General features: G+C 41.2%; 1 protein-coding gene across 1 annotated transcript in view; it reads right to left on the reverse strand.

The window, feature by feature from the left end:
* LOC104541771 (collagen alpha-1(XXIV) chain-like) overlaps positions 1–18,029 on the reverse strand; it is a gene marked incomplete at its 3' end in the record, with an annotated part of 55,145 nt that overhangs the window by 21,861 nt on the left and 15,255 nt on the right. The window contains exon 5 of the mRNA XM_010185906.1: positions 15,342–15,395. Coding sequence (XP_010184208.1) covers positions 15,342–15,395 — 54 coding nt within the window. The remainder of the gene's footprint in view (positions 1–15,341; positions 15,396–18,029) is intronic.

The following is an 18,029-nucleotide window of genomic DNA, read 5'->3' on the forward strand; positions in this document are numbered from 1 at the left end:
TCCTGCATCTAACCCTTCCCAGCTTAAGAGCCACAAGACTCAACGTCACCTAAAGGGCACTGCCTGTGAAAGAGGTTTGTGTCGAGGACTAATGACAGAATGTAAACCACTACATTTGTACTATTAGTAGTCCCAAAAGAGTCAGAGATGGTACTTTTCAAAAGAGCAAACGACAAAACCCCCCAGACTGCAAAGACATTAGTTATAGTTACTGCACCTGCCTGCCAGGGTAACCAACTGCCCCAGTAGTGCCAGCCATTCCTGGAATTCCCTAAGTGGAAAAGGAAGGGAGAAAAAGAAAAAAAAAAGGGAAAAAAGGGGAAAAAAAAGGAAAAAAAAAGGGAAAGAAACAACAAACAGGTTTAATGTCATGTTTTGGAGTTCATAATTTCTCTTTTAACACCTACTCATATGACACAACTTAACCTCATTAAAAAAATTGCTTTTTAAGCAAGCTACACAGCAACATCCTAAAACGTACTCATCATATATATATATACACACACATACATACATGACCAATTTCAGTTACAGATCGCTTCAAAAGCATTACAAGAAGAGTAGTCTAAGATTTTGTGAAACACAACAGTGCACCCCTTATTTCCATAATGAAAATGTGGATGCCGTTTATAAAAGAGGAATCGAGGAGGACTAAAGGAGACCGGTTCTTATATTAAGGTAGCTGCACTGGTCTTGGATTTGAACAAACGTGTTAAGTTTCATTAAAGAAGCATCCTTGTGTCCTTACAAAGCCAAATCTCTTTGTTTCTTTCAGAATCCGATCAACAGAGCCCTGGATTAGGCATGAATGTATAGAACTGCTCTCAATCTTCCTCCTAATCAAATCCAAAAGTCATCGTTGTTGTTTTATTACTTAACATCTGCACATCTGACTGTTTATTTTTTGAAAAATGTGCTTTTCTGAAATATTGCCAAACGCCGTGGCCCCATCACTGAGACATGGGAAGCTCCACCTCCCTCTGTTCGGAGAGCTCGATTTTGAACAAGCCAAGTCCACAAATTGGACGCTCTCCCAGCCTGACCCTTCCACCCACTGCCATATGTCAGTGTTACCATAGCAGTGGGTCAGGACTTCCCCTCTGAGCTGGTCACAGCTGATTTATGGTCAAACAGCAGTCCTAGGAAGCGGAATTCAGAACTGCAGATGCACAAAGGGGCTGCAGTATTTTTTGTTTAAATGAGCTGCCATCGAGATGATTCTTTCACCTGCTTTCAACCTGCAGTGATTCATCCTCTGGCAGATGTTGTGCCATGGAACTAAGATCCATGGTCTTCTATTCTGGCTTGGCTGTACCACAAAATATGTGTCTATGAAAACACTTAAAAAGCAACAGAATCATTGCATTTACTACTTATCTTTTAAAACTCCTCCTCTGCTACCAGCTGTTCAAGGAGTCCCACAGTTCACAAACTCAGAGGAATGCCTGCCCTCAGAAACTGCACAGGCTTCTAAAAACTACAAACACAGGTAGGTGCCACAGGTGACAAGTAATGGGTCTAACATCACCTACACCAGCCAGGCCTCAAAGTACCAGCAGTAGGAACTACACGCAAAATAAAACCCTTTAACCCAAAGTGCTCTCTTAAAAGCTGTGTCAGAGTATTTTCTAAGTGATAATAATGAAGGAAAATATTTACAGCAGCAGGATGATAACACTGAGATATCCAACAGTTGCACATCATCGCTGCGCACATTCTTGACCAGGAATTGCCTTCAAAGGAACTCACACGTTTGATTGCAGGAATAACGACCAGAATCACCTTTCAGTGCAGGTTTCCCATTTTCCCCTCCATGGTAACTAACTCATTACTTCTCACCTGCACATTCTTCAGAGATGGGGACACTTCTGATGGTAAGAATGACTTTTTTAATTACTAGTTATCTCTTTATCTTACTGCTAAATTATAGTCACCACAGAAAAATGCCTGTGGGCCTCTAATAAAAATCACTACTCATTCAGCTAAGATTTGTGTATACGACTCATTAAAGTAATGGATGATGTTCATGAGTTTTGCCTATCATCTGCTATCATCACCATTTCCCTTTCAATGTCCTCCAAAAGGAGGCTCATCTACTTGGCCATTAGGAGCCTTGTTAATGCTAATAAGGTGCGTCAGCAATGGGATAACTGTAATTTACATTCAGGTTGCTTCTTGAACCGACACAGAAGGAAAAGCACTAAATAACCTTTTCATTTTCTACATGCTAGGATATCTAAAACACAAGCAGTAAAGGTTTTGAGAGAATAACAAGAACTTTACACCAACCTCTGCCAAGCCAGCACGGTAGTTGAAAACAAACAACATGGAATAAGGTGTGTCAGCAATGGGATATCTTTGTAATTTACATTCAGGTTGCTTCTTGAACCGACACAGAAGTAAGGAAAAGCACTAAATAACCTTTTCATTTTCTACATGCTAGGATATCTAAAACACAAGCAGTAAAGGTTTTGAGAGAATAACAAGAACTTTACACCAACCTCTGCCAAGCCAGCACGGTAGTTGAAAACAAACAACATGGTCTCTTCCACTGCATTTAGACCATTTTCTACTGTGATGATCTCTAAATAATCCGAATTCTTGGTCAAGAATGATCAAGTATTTCCTTAAGCAGTCAGTAATTTACACTGATTGCTTATATTGAATTGGATTATGTATTCTTCCATCCTCAATTGTCCATCTGCAGAGCATGGTGTACTGTGCATTCACCGCTTACCTGCTCACCCCGTGGCCCTCGCAGTCCCAGATGACCCTTAGGACCCTGCAGGTAGAGAAACATGCAGTTAAACACACAAAATGGGCCTTTTTTGCCTACCCCTATCTCCCTTTATCAGGAAAAATACCCAAACTCTTTTGCTTGCAGCATTAATGTGCTTTACAGTTAGCAGCTCATACGAAAACTGAGTTAGAGAAAATGAGTAAGAAGTCTTCATGGCAGTTCAGGCAATTTCAAGATATCAGTGTGCTTAAAGACAGTTACAGATTTGTACTCTTTTAAACAAATGAGTACATGGGATGCTGTCCCCAGTTACTGCTGAAACTGCAGAACTGGACTGGGTACGGTGCATTTCCCCATTCCAAACCCCTGTCACTACGCCCTTTCTGAACAAGGCAGTTTAGAGGAGGGGCATACTTAGAGGGTCAGCCCATGGTATTCTAGGACACTCTCAAGAAAGACAGATCTTCCAGGACACACAATATCTCTTTTTAAAATGAACACAGAACAAATTTCTGGGCTCATATTACGGATCATATACTGGTAGGAAGAAAAGCCTGTTCCTCATCCCAGAAATCTCCCCTGTGGTGCTGGAATCACGAAGCTGCCTAACTTTACTCCCTGTACATTGACCATTTAATGATATTTTAGCTCTTAAAGAAAAAAAGAATTAAAAATAGAGCTGGAACTTGCCATCTGCATCACTACACTTGAAAGAAGAACCTTCTCCTTGGATGTCTTTACAATGTACTAAAGACACCCGAACAAGCAGGCCTGAAAGGGAGGCTGTAAGAGTCGCACGATTGATGCAGAAGCCAAGTGTCTGCTCTCCACATCCCTTGCAAGGAGAACTGGGAATATGCAAGTTCCAAAAGCTGCCACTTGAAAGAGAAAGACCAAAACAAACCTTATTCTGAGTAGAAATCTATCATAAAGTCGGCCTCGGAGACACTGACTGGGCAGTGGGAGTGTCTTGGCTGATGTGAAACATCTGGCTGCCTTGCGGCATTACAATACTTATTAGTCAGTAGAGATTTGAGACACGCTGTAATAAGAAGGAATTCTGTGACCGATTTCAGCAAATCAGGTATCCCAAAGGCTTGGATAAGCTTCTGCATGACCACAAGAGTATTTCCACATGAACTTAATTTTATTATCACATGCAAAATTAAAAGACGGAATGATCTTGCTTGGTGATAATTTTAGATAATGAAAGAGAACAACATCTGTCAGGCTTCAAAATGTGCAAATCTGCTGTGATAGGCTTGCTTGAGGAATCTTGGTCCAGAAGAAATGTACTCATTAAGAAAACCAAAGGCCTAATTTTCTCAAAAGCCAACACAGAAGGTGTGCCCTTTCATTTTGCTAATCACACATGCGGCATTGCCAGCTCGCAGATTTATAAAGTATTCTGGCTTCAATCCTCTCCTATGGCTTAAGTCTAAATAATCTATATATGTTAACTTGCAGCTAAGGAAGCAGGCCTGCATTGCTGTTGGGGGAAAAAGAAGTTTGTAACACAGATACTAAGGAGCTGATCTTGGATAATCTAGTTAATATGAAATATCCCAATTTGCTATATTAATGCATGCCTAAAACCAATTTTTTAGTTGAACTGCTAAAGCAGAACTGTAAGTAAGTAACTAATCTTTAGCTTCCAAAATCTACCTCAAAGTTTTCTCACAGTCCCAGCCCACTTGGTACGTCATGAGTTTTATCCATTTCAGAATTGTAACCTCTGTGTTTAAATGATCAACTAAACCAGGTGTTGCTAGAAGAAACCTCTCAGTATTTCATTAATTCTGTACATGGAGAAAAGGAAAGTGAATGCTACTCTAACACACACACACACACACACACACACACACACACTCTCTCAAAGAGAAGTTTATCACAATTTAGTTTCAAAGTGGGCCAGTTTAGCTGATCAACACCTGCATGGACAGTCTCAAAAGGAAGTGTGAGATGAAGAAGAAGATGACGAAGATGAAGAAGGAAGATGAAGAAGATGATGAAGATGAAGAAGGAAGACTGATCACTGGTGTGCAGGATTTTACACAACAGCATCTTCCTTCTGCCAGAGGAAAACGGCTCTGATCTCACACTTCAGAGTAGTACGTCTGTATTCTCACTCAGAGTTAACATGGCTTTAATTAATTCTAACTCACTTAAGTGCTGGTTGGGAATGAAGCTAAACCATGCCAAAATGAATATCATTCCAAAAAGTTTTCACATAGGGGTTTCCTTTCCTGTGACTTCATGAATCCTCTCAAAATACTTAGGTTTTTTATTAGTTTGAGTTTCTATTCTTGAGCACATCCATATAAATAAGACCCAGTTTTCTCTGAGCTAAGATGAAAGTAAACAAGAACACAAGTTTGCTGGTTGCAAAATGAAATACCTCCCAATTTCTAATGCAGATTAAAAGCTCAGTGTGGAAAAGTTCTGAAGCTTCCAATTACAGCAGTACAGACTTCAAACACATTGCAAAAACACAGCAAGTCGCAAGCATACTTTGGTCTGCACGAGAGAGAAATCTTCCCCACCAAATAACACAACTCGGAAAAGACTTCGTAGCAAGTTGAAGTGTCTGACTTCTACCATATGCGAAGCACAGTGGGACCCAGACTGAGTGAAGTCTGTATATAGCCAAGAGTAGACGTTAAATCAGAACAGCAAGGACTGCTCAAGCCAAGTCTTTCCATCTTATTGGTGCCCATTGTGTTTTATTAGAATTTCTAGGCGTTTGTTGTTAAAATACACCTAGGACAACACTGGCAACTTTGCTAGAGAGCCAAGAAGTTTCTGTGACCTCGAAAAATCCGTAGGTGAAGTGTTATACCTCACGTACAACCATCAGCTACAAAGAGGTGTTAGTTTTTGAAAGTGCCAGGATAAAATAATTCTGGGCATGGCATAAGTCCTGCACACACAGATTTCCATGTGCTGTCACCAGAGCCTTTGCAATGCTCACTTATCAGCTCCACGTAGTCACCACACAGCATCGAGCCTTTCAAAACTTCTTCACTGGCAAACGGTTTGGCCTTCTTATTTTATTCTGTCTTCATCGCTCCATTCTGTCCTGTTTGCTTATGTCTATTAACACAACTAAGATTTCATCTAGCATCACTTAGCCAGAATATCTTAATGAATGGAAGTATTCTCTCAAAAAAACCCAAAGCAGCATACATATAGAAGATGGACCTTTTCTCCACCTAATTCAGTAGAGGAGTTTCTCTCACAGAATTGAAGTTTCCTCCTGCTCAAGGAAAACTGCACTTTTTAGGAGAAGACACCAAGACACTTGGTAGCATGATGTTGACATCACCGTAGGTGCTGCTTTGTCATTTCTCTATCTGCCTTACCCCTTACAGGACACAAAAAGTAAAGACAAAAGGAAATATGGAGCCCTTCTCAAGTTGTGACCAAGTTTCTTCCTTCACCACGTCTTACCATTTTATACTTCAGTATGTGAATTTCATCAGGATTTTACAGATCCAGATTCCCATCATATACTGTAACACATGTATCAGACAAGGAATAAAGCTAGTCCAAAAATTGCAGCCAGTCTTCTCCAAAGTCATCGTAAAGTACCTGCAACCACACAAGCTCTGCAGTCATGCTAATGTATTGGCGTGGCCCCAGGCAAGTTAATGCCTGGAAATACTGTCCTTTGGCTATCCATCTGCCTCTGCACTCTGGCTACCAGGGGCAAGTACTCGCCTGCCTGCAGAGCAAAGTTCTGGGGAGAGAGGGAAGAAGGAGGCTTCCACTCTGAGGTCTCTGGACTAAAATAAGGCAAGTTTTGAGTGCTGGTTTAATGATATTAAGGATATTGAGTGCTGATGTAAAGATATACTCAGATACGAGGTCCATGCAACTGGTCAGGAAACAGCACTTCTCAAAGTAACCCTCATCTCCCACCACTGCTTCTCTGTTTCAAAAGATGCCCAAAAGACACAGGCCTCTCGACTCTTTACAAACACGCAAGTTTCTGTTCCTATGCTAGAACAAATTTGGAGCCCTACCCCAAGCAAAACTTGGCTTGCATAGTGTGAGTTACATTTATGAGAAATATGTCATATTTTATATGCAACCACAAGGACGCATACTCCGACACATGGCATGTAATGAAAAATAAAGTCCATCACAGTAATCTGTTCCCAGAGTCCTGATTATTAACACACGTTTGTTTTACTATCTTACTAAAAAACCTCTACATTCTCAGCTTTATAAAGAGAAACACATGATCTTACAGTTCTAATCCAAAGCAGTAGTTTATTAGTGCTATTTTATTGCATTGAGGGCTTCAAAAATACCTTTTCCCTTTTTTTTTTTTTTGGTAAAATGAATCTTTCCAAGAAATTCTCCTAGCGTGATCTCAGATATCCAGAAAAAACAGAACCAAAATCACATGAAATACGGCTTCTCAAAGTAATTCTTGTCAAAAAAAGTGACAATAATATGCACACTTGCCTCGAACTTCCACAGGACTTGGTTTTGTATGAGCACCAAATAACCTTGCACAGGAAGGTCAGAAGCAGGCCAGTTCTGATCAGACGCCGTTTTCAATGCAGTTTCCTCCCCAGCTGCCCTGGAGAGAGGCAGCCATGCCCAGCAGAGGACGGCCACCACAGCCCACCCTCACGGAAGCTCTCCAGAGCCACCACTCCGGTTAACGGGAAATGGGTGATGAATGCCATAAAGAAATCCTCACATCTCCAGGTCTTTCAAGAAAACGCTGACAAGAGTCAATACGACAACAAGTAATAGCCAGAAAATGAACACAGATTTGTACTACACAATTAAAAATGTCTGGAAGAACATTAGAGGTTTTATTCGCCATCAAATATCTCCTGGTTTAGAAACTACCCATTTAAACACAAGCCGACTGTCAAAATCAGATAGCATTTGGAGCACCATGAACTCGTATGTGAGATGTTTTTAATCTTCCTTTTTACCACATGAGAAAGAACAAGGGAAATACATTATTTATGTAATATTATAGCAATTAGCCACTAATACTGGTGTACAAAACAAAAAAGGAAGTATTTTTCTGCTGTATTTTTTGTAGCTGGTTTACTTCACAGCTACTCATGCTCACAGTCCTTTGAAAACAGTGTCTGAGTTCACAAGCACGTTTACCTATTTACGTACATCGAAAAGCAATAACTAAATATACATTATTTTAAACTTAAGAAATCATGAGCATATCTTTAGAAATATTTAGTGTGAAATACTTTTAACCGCTCTCAGGTGCAGTGCTGTTCAAACGCCGGTATTTTTACCATCCGGGTCAGGCAGAAGTTATCTTAAACATGGTTCTAGTTAGTGTCTGATGTGTACAACATGGAAACAGGGAGTAAGATTTCCAGCGGTCAAGTGAGCATGATTCTCCACAGAGTCCCAAGCCCTCAGATAAGGCACGAATTCTTGTGGCAGGAAGAAAGCATGATGGCCGTAAGATTTTCATTTCCTTGCCCCCAAACGTCAGTCTCAGAACCCAGAACAAGCAACAGCTGCTTCCCATCTAAAAAGGTTTAAAACAGAAACTACTTTGTTTCCTGAGTGAAACTATAAACCTGATGAAATCAGAAAACACAGTGCTTGAAGAATCTCAAGGTGGCCCAAGAGCAGCGGTGACAAAATCCATCAGCGTCCAGGCTGGTAGGGTAATTTCCAACAGTGGGGATGCAAATTCTCCTCACATTTTCTCAGTTCATAGAACTGTGGGCCACATGTTTGCAAAAATGAATTTCCACACTCCTCCTGGTGCTAATTCAGTACTAGCTTCCTTTTCTGGTCACGTTTTCACTACGTTTTGGTCAATTCTAGAAATGAGTGACATACGCCGAGGTCAAGGCAACATTGAATGAAGCCATCTTGATATAATATGGAACATAAATTTTGTTGCACTGCCTTTTTTGTTTAATTTCAGTAGCGGGAAAGCATTTAACTAATATTCCTTTTCTATATGTCAAAAATTAAGGCCAAAAATGCCAGGGCCTACTTTTGTAACAATTCATTCCATCCTTTTGATGGACACTTTACAGCTGCCTTTAGTGCTGTATACTACTTTAAAATTCTGCTATGACATTTGTTTGCCACGTTTTTCTATTACACTTGTAACACCGAACCATAATCTACAGAGACAGCATTTATTAGCACTTTCCCCTCCACTTGCCTGCTGATTGTTGTCACCATCTGACTCATCAGAGCACCCTACTGGACTTACATGAGGCGACTTCCACATGAACCTTCCACATGAACCGCACTCACTCCTCAGTTTTCTGTGCTCATTTTCGTATGCTTGTCTCATTTCCTCTACTGACATCCTTCATGTTCCCTTCACAAAGCCTTACCTGTCTGCCTTATGCTTTCCTATACATATAGGACTGCTACAATTTGGATATGTTTCTTAAATGCATTGTGGGGCACTTCTCACATTAAAGAATATTGCATCATGTAGCACCTCAAATTGGAACTTATTCCACCTGGACTCTGTTTTTAACAATTCTGGCACACATTTGGAAAAAACCCAAATACTTCAGCATAGAAATACCGAGCACATTAACCCATGGAGCTTTTTCTTTATACTACAAAATACATAATATAGAAAAAGAAATGAAAAGAAAACCAACTGAAAATTGAACGCAGTTGATTTAAAAATGTCTGTATCTCGCAGGCAAATCACACCTATTCTGTTTGAGCAGGGGCACGCCATGCCTTCTGAAGGACAACAACCCGAGCAGCCGTGATTTACACTGTTGTCCTGATATCACTTCATTGAGCTGCAAGGGACGTGTTCGCCCTGGACCCCAACGCAGCAGACAGAACACCAACAGTGGGCCTAACGCCTTTCTATTGCCTCAACCACCTGAGAGCCACGGGTTTGAGCAAGGCAGGGTTACATGAAAATGCAAACAGAATCTTACCTTCTGGCCTTTGATCCCAGGTGGGCCTGGAAAGCCTATGGGGCCTGGGTCACCCTGCACAACAAAAACAGCCAGAAACGCTGTGTTTCACTGGAGCATGACACAGGCATGTAAACATGTAGGACCTCCTATCTTCTCTGCATTCTTGGACATTTTGTATGAAGTAGTAGCTAATGTTGTTTTATCAGGCATAGATTTTTCTTTAAACTTCTTTTTAGACGAAAACTGAAAAGGCACCAGTTCCTCTTCTGCAATTACCTGGTGCAATGTGCGTGGTCCTGCATGGTATAACACGGCCAAATCACGGCTGGAGCAGGCTTGGTTCACAACCTCACATCTACTTTCAGTCAACGTGAATGGGAGCAAAGAAGCTGCACAATTCCTGAGGTAACCCTTCCCTCAGAAGTGAGTGGTTTCACCTCAAATTAACACACACAATTAACTACTACTGTTGATTGTTTGCATTACTGTTAAGCAAACAATCCTCAACTAGGAATCAGGGCACCATTATGGTACGTGCTGCATAAAATGTGGTGTAAATCTAATCTGTGTAAAAGACAACATGAAATGTGCATATAGAGGAAGGTGCTATGGTGGCGTATGGCTATTCTCGTTCAAGTTATTTAAACTTTGGAACTACACGATGGTATACGTGGATGTGAATTAGAGCATCCAAAGCCTAGGGAGATGGGAAAAGATGCATTTCCTTATGGTTGCTGCAGCTGTGGGAGGAGGGAAGGTTGCTCCAATTCTTTTCACCTTGCTCAGGACTGACAGTGAAGAAATTCACTCTCATGATTAGTGCCCAAATTCATATTCAATGAGTCAAGGAACAGATCCTAGAAGTGAGTTAGTACCAAAGTAAATTCAAGTCCATTACTTAGGGTGAGCAAATTTGACTTGGGTGAAAAATTAAGAACCCAAAATAGTGAGAATTATTAAAAAATGCATATCAGTTCCATAATTTTGGATTACAGGTGCACTCTACAGGAGGAGGTCATACATGTACGTGGGTGGGCTTTAGGCTGTTGTGAGGCAGCTTGGGCTCAGGCCAAAGAATTGAGTTTCAGGCAGACACGTATAGCTCACCACACCATGATTAGATTGCTGGTTAGATTAAAATAATGTTGCTACTTCTAAAAAAGCTGCGCCTCAATTTCTTATCAGTGCACCGACACACACGTTTCTGATCTTGCTCAGCAGCCTTTTAATATTGAAAATACATATTCATGAATTTTGGGGTTTAACAGAACGTATAAATTAAAAAACTATGCAATTTTATGTACACACCTGCAGCTAGTAGACAGTGGTTATTTGCTAATGCTTGTTTCATTACAGAGAGTGGTCCTGGGCCTCGACAGAGCTTTCCACTTAGGACAATGTTCCACAACTGAACTACTGGCAAATGCAGGTAGATATGCTAAAAGATATGGTGTAGGCTAACACATTAGAATGCAAACATGCAGGTACATTTTCAGTGTTATCACACTGATTTTAAAGTTTCATACATAGACAGTAGATTTGCAATCTAAAAATTAAATAATCACAAGCTTTCAAGCCCACAGTTTCTATAAAGAACCACTTTAAATATTTATACTTCAATATTTTGGGCAGAGAGAGCAACTGCTAGTTTGGCTAAAGCAGCATAGGCTGAAGTAGCAGGAAAAGGCTTTGAATTGAGAAGACAAATCTCAGCATCAAGGGTCTGTTAATAAAAAGTGGTTAAATACAACACAACATGCAAGAATGTGTGTATTTATCACCACCAAACTTTGTCTTTCTTGCACTAATGCAAGGTACCAAAGAAAATGAGAATCCGTACTGTGCTACATCAATGTGAACAGAATTCAATGTCATTGTTCTAAAAGTACTTACTTTTTAGTGACTTTAATTTTTATTTTCATAAATGAAATAAAATATATCATTTAAGTTTCAGCTTGGAATAGAATTTTTTATGTCTTTGGTTCATCACATCACCTGTGTCCACACTGATCAGTCTCGCATGACTGTCAAAACATGCGAGCATCACAGTAAATACGAAACATTGTGCTGTTGTAACTTGTCTGAATACGAAACAAGACTTCAGTGAAAGAACTGGACAGACAACACATTTTTCTCTAATTAAGAAAACACTACCTTTTCTCCACGTTTCGCTTGCCCTGGCGAGAAGCCTGGTTCTCCTTTAGGGCCCTGTAGCAGAGAAATTAAGCTCATTAGCATCATCAGAGGAGAAAGGTTTTAACAACACGTGGAATCAAATACTTTTAACTGATAAAGCAAGAGGAGGGGAACTTTCGTATAAAATGCATTTGTTAGTACAGATTTTTTTTGTTACGACTTTTTCAGTAAAGACCTATGACAAAATACAATAGGGTCATTTCACATCAAAATGAGATTTACGTTTTCCAGATTTCATAATGTCACAAAAACTTTCGATACACAGATTTTACTGGTAAATCCCAGCAGGACTGCAGCAGATATCCCGGCTGAAATGCTTTCCCCATGACCCCACCACTTCAGGACACCAACTATTCCCTGAACACTGTGCAAGATGATTGGGCTGGATTGTAATTATTTCTAGATTTAAGGTTATAATCCTGCTCAGGCTTCCTCTCGCTCAGTACCTGCCCCAGGCAGCACAGATACGGCGGCTGGGAAGGACAGAGCTGTAAACATGCAGCAAAGGGGGTTCAGTTATCAGTTACTTCGTAGCATCTGAGACCACTCATGATTCCTGGCAAGAAATTACTGTGTGCACCCAAGACCAGGGCGCAGAGAGGGGAAGGATGCTGCCATGCTGCTCTCTCCTATTTCGAATCCCCATTGCTGGAGCACACTGCCCCATGAAGTGCCAGGAGCCACGGGAGGTGCGGCTGGGCCTGGTCCCCAGCCATGCAGAGCTGCTGGCTACAGGCAGAGCTGCTGCCACAAACACACACCCCTCGGAGCCAAGTTCACTGCCGATTAAACAAGAGTCATCAGCAAACGGTGTCTCCTGAGACAGCCCTGGGTGAACGGCTTCGCACTGACCCAGGTGACCGATCTGAGTTCCCAGAGCCATAGACTGAGATCACATTCACGCACTAATAACTGAAAATAAAGGGACTGATACAAATGGCACAGCCCACACCAGTGCTCTTGAATTCAAAGCTGTAGAGTAACCCTGGGCGTTACTCGCAAGCATCAAGACCTACTCTTTTATCTCAAAAATACGTTTTATGTAGCCAAGGAAATAAATGCTACTACTAAAGTCACCCCACAGCAGCACTAGATTAAAGAAGATACGTGCCCCTCATTGCATGAGAGCTGAGGTTGGGAAAAGCAGCTGTTTAGACATTGCCAACACAACACTGCTCCCAGGGCAACACGGGATGCTCAGGGGGACGCACAAGACAAGCACCACGAGGCTTCCCGATGGCCAGCCACTGCAGACCTGTAACGTACAGGGCTTACACTGGAAATGCTACGGGGTCTGCTCCTCCTCCTGTGGACAGTGCTGACCATCAGTGGTTATTCTTCCCTCTGCAGTTACCATTTGTACATGTGAGGCCACTTGAGAAACTAAGCTTGCTGAATACTAAATAAAGACTGGAAATAAGGCAAAATTAATCTGTTGTGTTTAATTGATGTGTCAGGTCATAGAGAACACAGTTCTTCAGCATGGCAGGAGTTATCCGAGTATTTTCCAGCTGATTTACGCTTTGGAAGGTAAAGAGTTTTATCCCTTGAACAACTCCAGTCTGTCTTCTGCTTCTGTTTTCCAATATAGGCAATATTAAACTATTAGTTGTAATAAAATTGTGATAAGCTCTTTTTAGTTGAAACACAGGACTCTGATAATTTACCCATGGCCTTTCCATTCCCTGACAAGCATAATTAATTCCTTGTTATTTTCAAACTAAAAAACAAACAGCCGTAGTTAGGCATGGCCTTCAGTTGTGGATTAACAACATGTCACACCAAGAGGTCAAGATGTGAGGATAAAATAAAGCACTTCATTACTTAATCTATGTGCATTACAGCGTAGGTAGAACAGTGCCATAATCCACAAACTAGATCTTCTTAACTAACCCATTTTTCAGAGAGCCAGGAACACAGCCAAAACTCAAATACTTTTAAATGACTTTGCAAACACAGATCAACTGTTTATCAGGAATTAAATGGCAAGGACCTCAGCTATTTGTTGGAACTGCTGGCACATGCTCAGGGCTGGATATTTTACTAGGAGGGTACCAGCTAATGCTGTTCCATGCTTTAAAAGCAAGTGCATAAAGGATGCTTAAGTATAGGAGGGAAAACCACATGCATCTCAAAGGCAGAATCCAATTCTGCATTAAGCTATTACCAGAAAACTGCTGCAACTTGTCTGTGATGTTTTAGGATCTAACAAAAGTGTGTTTCGTTTAAGCTTACATGAGGGATCCAGCTGACCCATACCAAGTCAGAACTTTATGAGCACCTGGCTAATTCTTATTTAAAGACAAGGGTTTCAGAATACACTTTGATTTCTGTTAGACTATGAATTATCCTTTAAATACAAGACATCACTAGGCACCTAGTAATATATACATATATGTTTTTAATATATGTATATAGGCACATGCTCATAGTTCCTTCTGTTCTTACAGTCATGGAGACAGCTACAGAATTGATCGGCATTATGATCCAGTGGAAGGGGAAAATACATTATAAAACAAATTCTAGGAGTAATTTATCACAATTATTTTCCTAGCAATGTGTACTATTACACAGGCAGCATAAATATTAGAGATTCATAATGATATTTCACAAGTTTAACTGTTCCCATAGAGAGAGACAACAACAAAAGCACACACAAACACAGAAATAGTTACCCAGTTTCACAGTGTTAGACACTGAAAGCGTTATTAACCCTCCCCGTGTGTCCCCAAGCAGTTTTAACACCTGTCCTGACAGGTCACATTCCTGCCATTAGGAATCGCACTAAAACAAGTCACGGTTGCTGCTGTTTTTTCCTAACATATCTATCAAATTGCTCACACTAAATATGAGTTGAAGGCATTCTGCAACTGCACAGATCTGTCAAATCTATTTAAAGGGGCTACGTTACCCAAAGTTTGAAGGGTTTTATTTGAGCTTCCAGTCCAGGGTTTGTGGTTTGGTTTTTTTTCCTGTTTTAAATATCACATTCATAAATCTTCAGAAAATTATTCTAGCATATTAATCAAGTGATAATGTCTGAAATATATAAATATTTAAATATCAAAGGTTGGGCTCTGACAAAAGAGGAATTTACAGAGAACGCCAATATATTTTCCTTCCTATTTTTTTTATTTTAAAGCAAGGCAAAAGGTTACAGCAATTAAACGTTTATTCTCACTTAAATTCCAGTTTACCTAAGAGGCTGAGCTGATTTACAGGCACTTTCCTGGGAACTACAGATTACTTCCATGGGTAACAGCTTCCAGGTCATCACTCTGCACATACAGGGTTGGATTTTTCCCCCCCTGGAATAATTCTTTTAATTTGAAGTTCAATTTGATTGATTACATGTAATTAAAATATGTTTATAGTAATGGCATCCGTCTGTAAACCAGAGAAGGCCAATTGCTTCTATTATAGGAAACAGTTCTGAGGTTTCCACAAAGTCATTAGGAAATTAGTGCATTTACATGGATAAATTAACTCACCTTTGGACCTGGCAATCCCGGCAAACCTGGATTACCATGTGGACCTGGAATACCCTATGAAAAACAGAATCAACAAACCAAGAACAGAGTGGTATTATTCAGTGCTCTACTGAACAAGTGTGAACAGTTTACATACAAGCATTTCACTGCATCATTTTTGCTTTCAGAAGCACCAGTTGAGATACTCAAAGGATTCTCAAGAAAGAAAGCATGTACATCTTCCTAAAAAAATTACAAGCGAAGTGGCATATTTCTTTTTAAGAATCTCAGTTTCTGCTGTCTCCACAAGTAATTCTTAACAGCTATTTGCACACAGTCACTGCAATGCTGCTCTCTAGCTACAAAACCCAAAGACATGGGAAAAAAACCCTGAAAAACCACATTCTGAAGTACCCAGCCATACACTGCAAGGAAAAGGAAGTGGATCAGTTCTCACTGACTTAAAAGATGACTCCACGTATTCCCCCTTCTCTAAACAAATCACAGATAAAAGCCCTTCACCAATCTGATTCTCTTATAGCCAGTGTAGAAGATGGACTTGTTGGGCTTAAGTCATTCCAGAAACAGAATATGCTCTGGGGACTATGTACGTCTTCCAGGATACCTGCCCATTCCTGCAGCAAACTCGCTAACCCTCTCAAACTGCACATTAGGGAAGATACTTTTCGCAGCGGCTGTCAGCAGCTATTCATCTTCCAAACACTGAAGGATGTGGCTGGTAAAAACCTATCCCTGGGAAGTCAACAACAAAGCTTTGGTTGAGTTTGCTAAGGCCACCGAAACTATTAATCCAAATAACAAAACCCGTAAGATTCCTTTTCGGCTCTCTCATATATTCAATAGTCTCACAGCAGGTAAACTCAGTGTCTGTCTTTCCCTCACATGAGGTTGAATTTACTGATCATACCTTGCAGTAACATGGAAAGCTCTATCTGTTAAGTGCTTCCTCTCACTAATGACGATGTTGACATAAGTCCACAGAAATGCTAATCCCATGTGCAGTCTGAGAGATCAATCTGCTCACTGGCAGCTCTAAAGGCACACTCAGGGATTTAGAAGAAAGGAAACAACTATAAAATGCCAACCTAGCCGCAGAGCTGAAGTGGCTCCCAGCTTTTTCTGCTTCTAGCTTTTGCTGCTTGTGATATTATTATCTTGGGGCACAGTAATACGACAGAGACGTGAAAGTATCCTTGTGAAAAATGAGAGGCATCGGGGGAATTTCACTGACATTGAGGTGCTGGAGCGTGTCCAAAGAACGGAGCTGGCGAGGGGTCTGGAGCACACGACTGATGAGGAGCAGCTGAGGGAGCTGGGGTTGTTTAGTCTGGAGAAGAGGAGGCTGAGAGGAGACCTTACTGCTCCCTGCAACTGCCTGAAAGGAGGGTGTAGTGAGGTGGGTGTCAGTCTCTTCTCCCAAGTAACCAGCAATAGGACAAGAGGAAATGGTCTCAATTTGCACCATGGGAGGTTTAGATGGGGTACTGGAAAGAAATGTCTTCACTGGAAGGCTTGTCAAGCACTGGAACAGGCTGCCCAGGGTAGCAGTCGAGGCACCATCCCTGGAGGTGTTTAGATGTGTAGATGTGGCACTTAGGGACGTGGTTTAGTGGATTCGGCAGGGCTAGGTTAACGGTTGTACTTGATGATCTTATAGGTCGTTTCCAATCTAAACAATTCTATGACTCTATGTAAATATGCATTTCAAACTTAGAGCTACTAGTAAATATTTACCTTGGACATTTCCCTGCTTTTTTGGGCACCCTACTGTGAGCTGTCTCCTCACACTGAGAAGCATGTGCTACTCAGCAATTAATCCAGAGCACTCCCATGGTAGAGCACTGTGCTCTTAAGTGTTCTACACTTGCAACAGACATGGCTTTAAACATATGGGTACCCTCCTCTAAACCAAAGACAACGTCTTACTTGTGAGGATCTACTTGGGTATGTGGAATCCTGCCGGTGATGCGGGAGTGTCCTCAAGAGAGGCACTTTGCAACATGAAAAGCTGTAGAAACTGCCAGGTTTTATGCAGAGCAATTTGAAAAAAGAACCCAAGAAGTGGTGAAGATACGGGTTCAAAGGAATGCTTTTCACTTCATACTTTTAAATGTCCACTCCCTTATCTCCAGCTGCTCTAAAGCACCAGTTCAGTTTTCAGCCCCTTTGACCCTTGCACTTTCCCACCCAGTCAGGCCAAGTCTTGAAATACAGCAAAGCACAGGATGTTCAATGCACTATTGAGTTTAAACATCCCTCAAAGGCTGAGTCAAAACTCCTCCCACATCTCCACTGAGCCTTCATATAAACTACTCCCTTATCTCCCACTTGTGATTTGCCTACATGAGTGCACTCCAGCCATAACCACTTACATCCCCAAATAGAACGGCCCGAAACCTTCTACATAACAGATGCTAATCTGCTCCCGCCAGCTGCCCTTCCCCTAAACCCCTCCAAGTCAACCCCAACCTCAGGGACCTCTCAAGCATTTATATTCTTTTACATAATTGTGCAAACACGGATTTACCAGAGAGAATTTACCCTCTTCTTGTGTCCCGCCAGCCAGTCCTTGCAGTGCTGCAGGCCTCTCCCGTGCCCTTGGCAGCTGGGGTTTGTGTTGGTTGTTTGGGGTTCGTGTTGGTTTGTGTTGACTGTGCCAAAGCCCATGCACGGGGCCCAGCTGCTGAA

This window comes from Mesitornis unicolor, unplaced genomic scaffold, assembly GCF_000695765.1.
Source record: "Mesitornis unicolor isolate BGI_N332 unplaced genomic scaffold, ASM69576v1 scaffold12356, whole genome shotgun sequence".
Taxonomy (NCBI): domain Eukaryota; kingdom Metazoa; phylum Chordata; class Aves; order Mesitornithiformes; family Mesitornithidae; genus Mesitornis; species Mesitornis unicolor.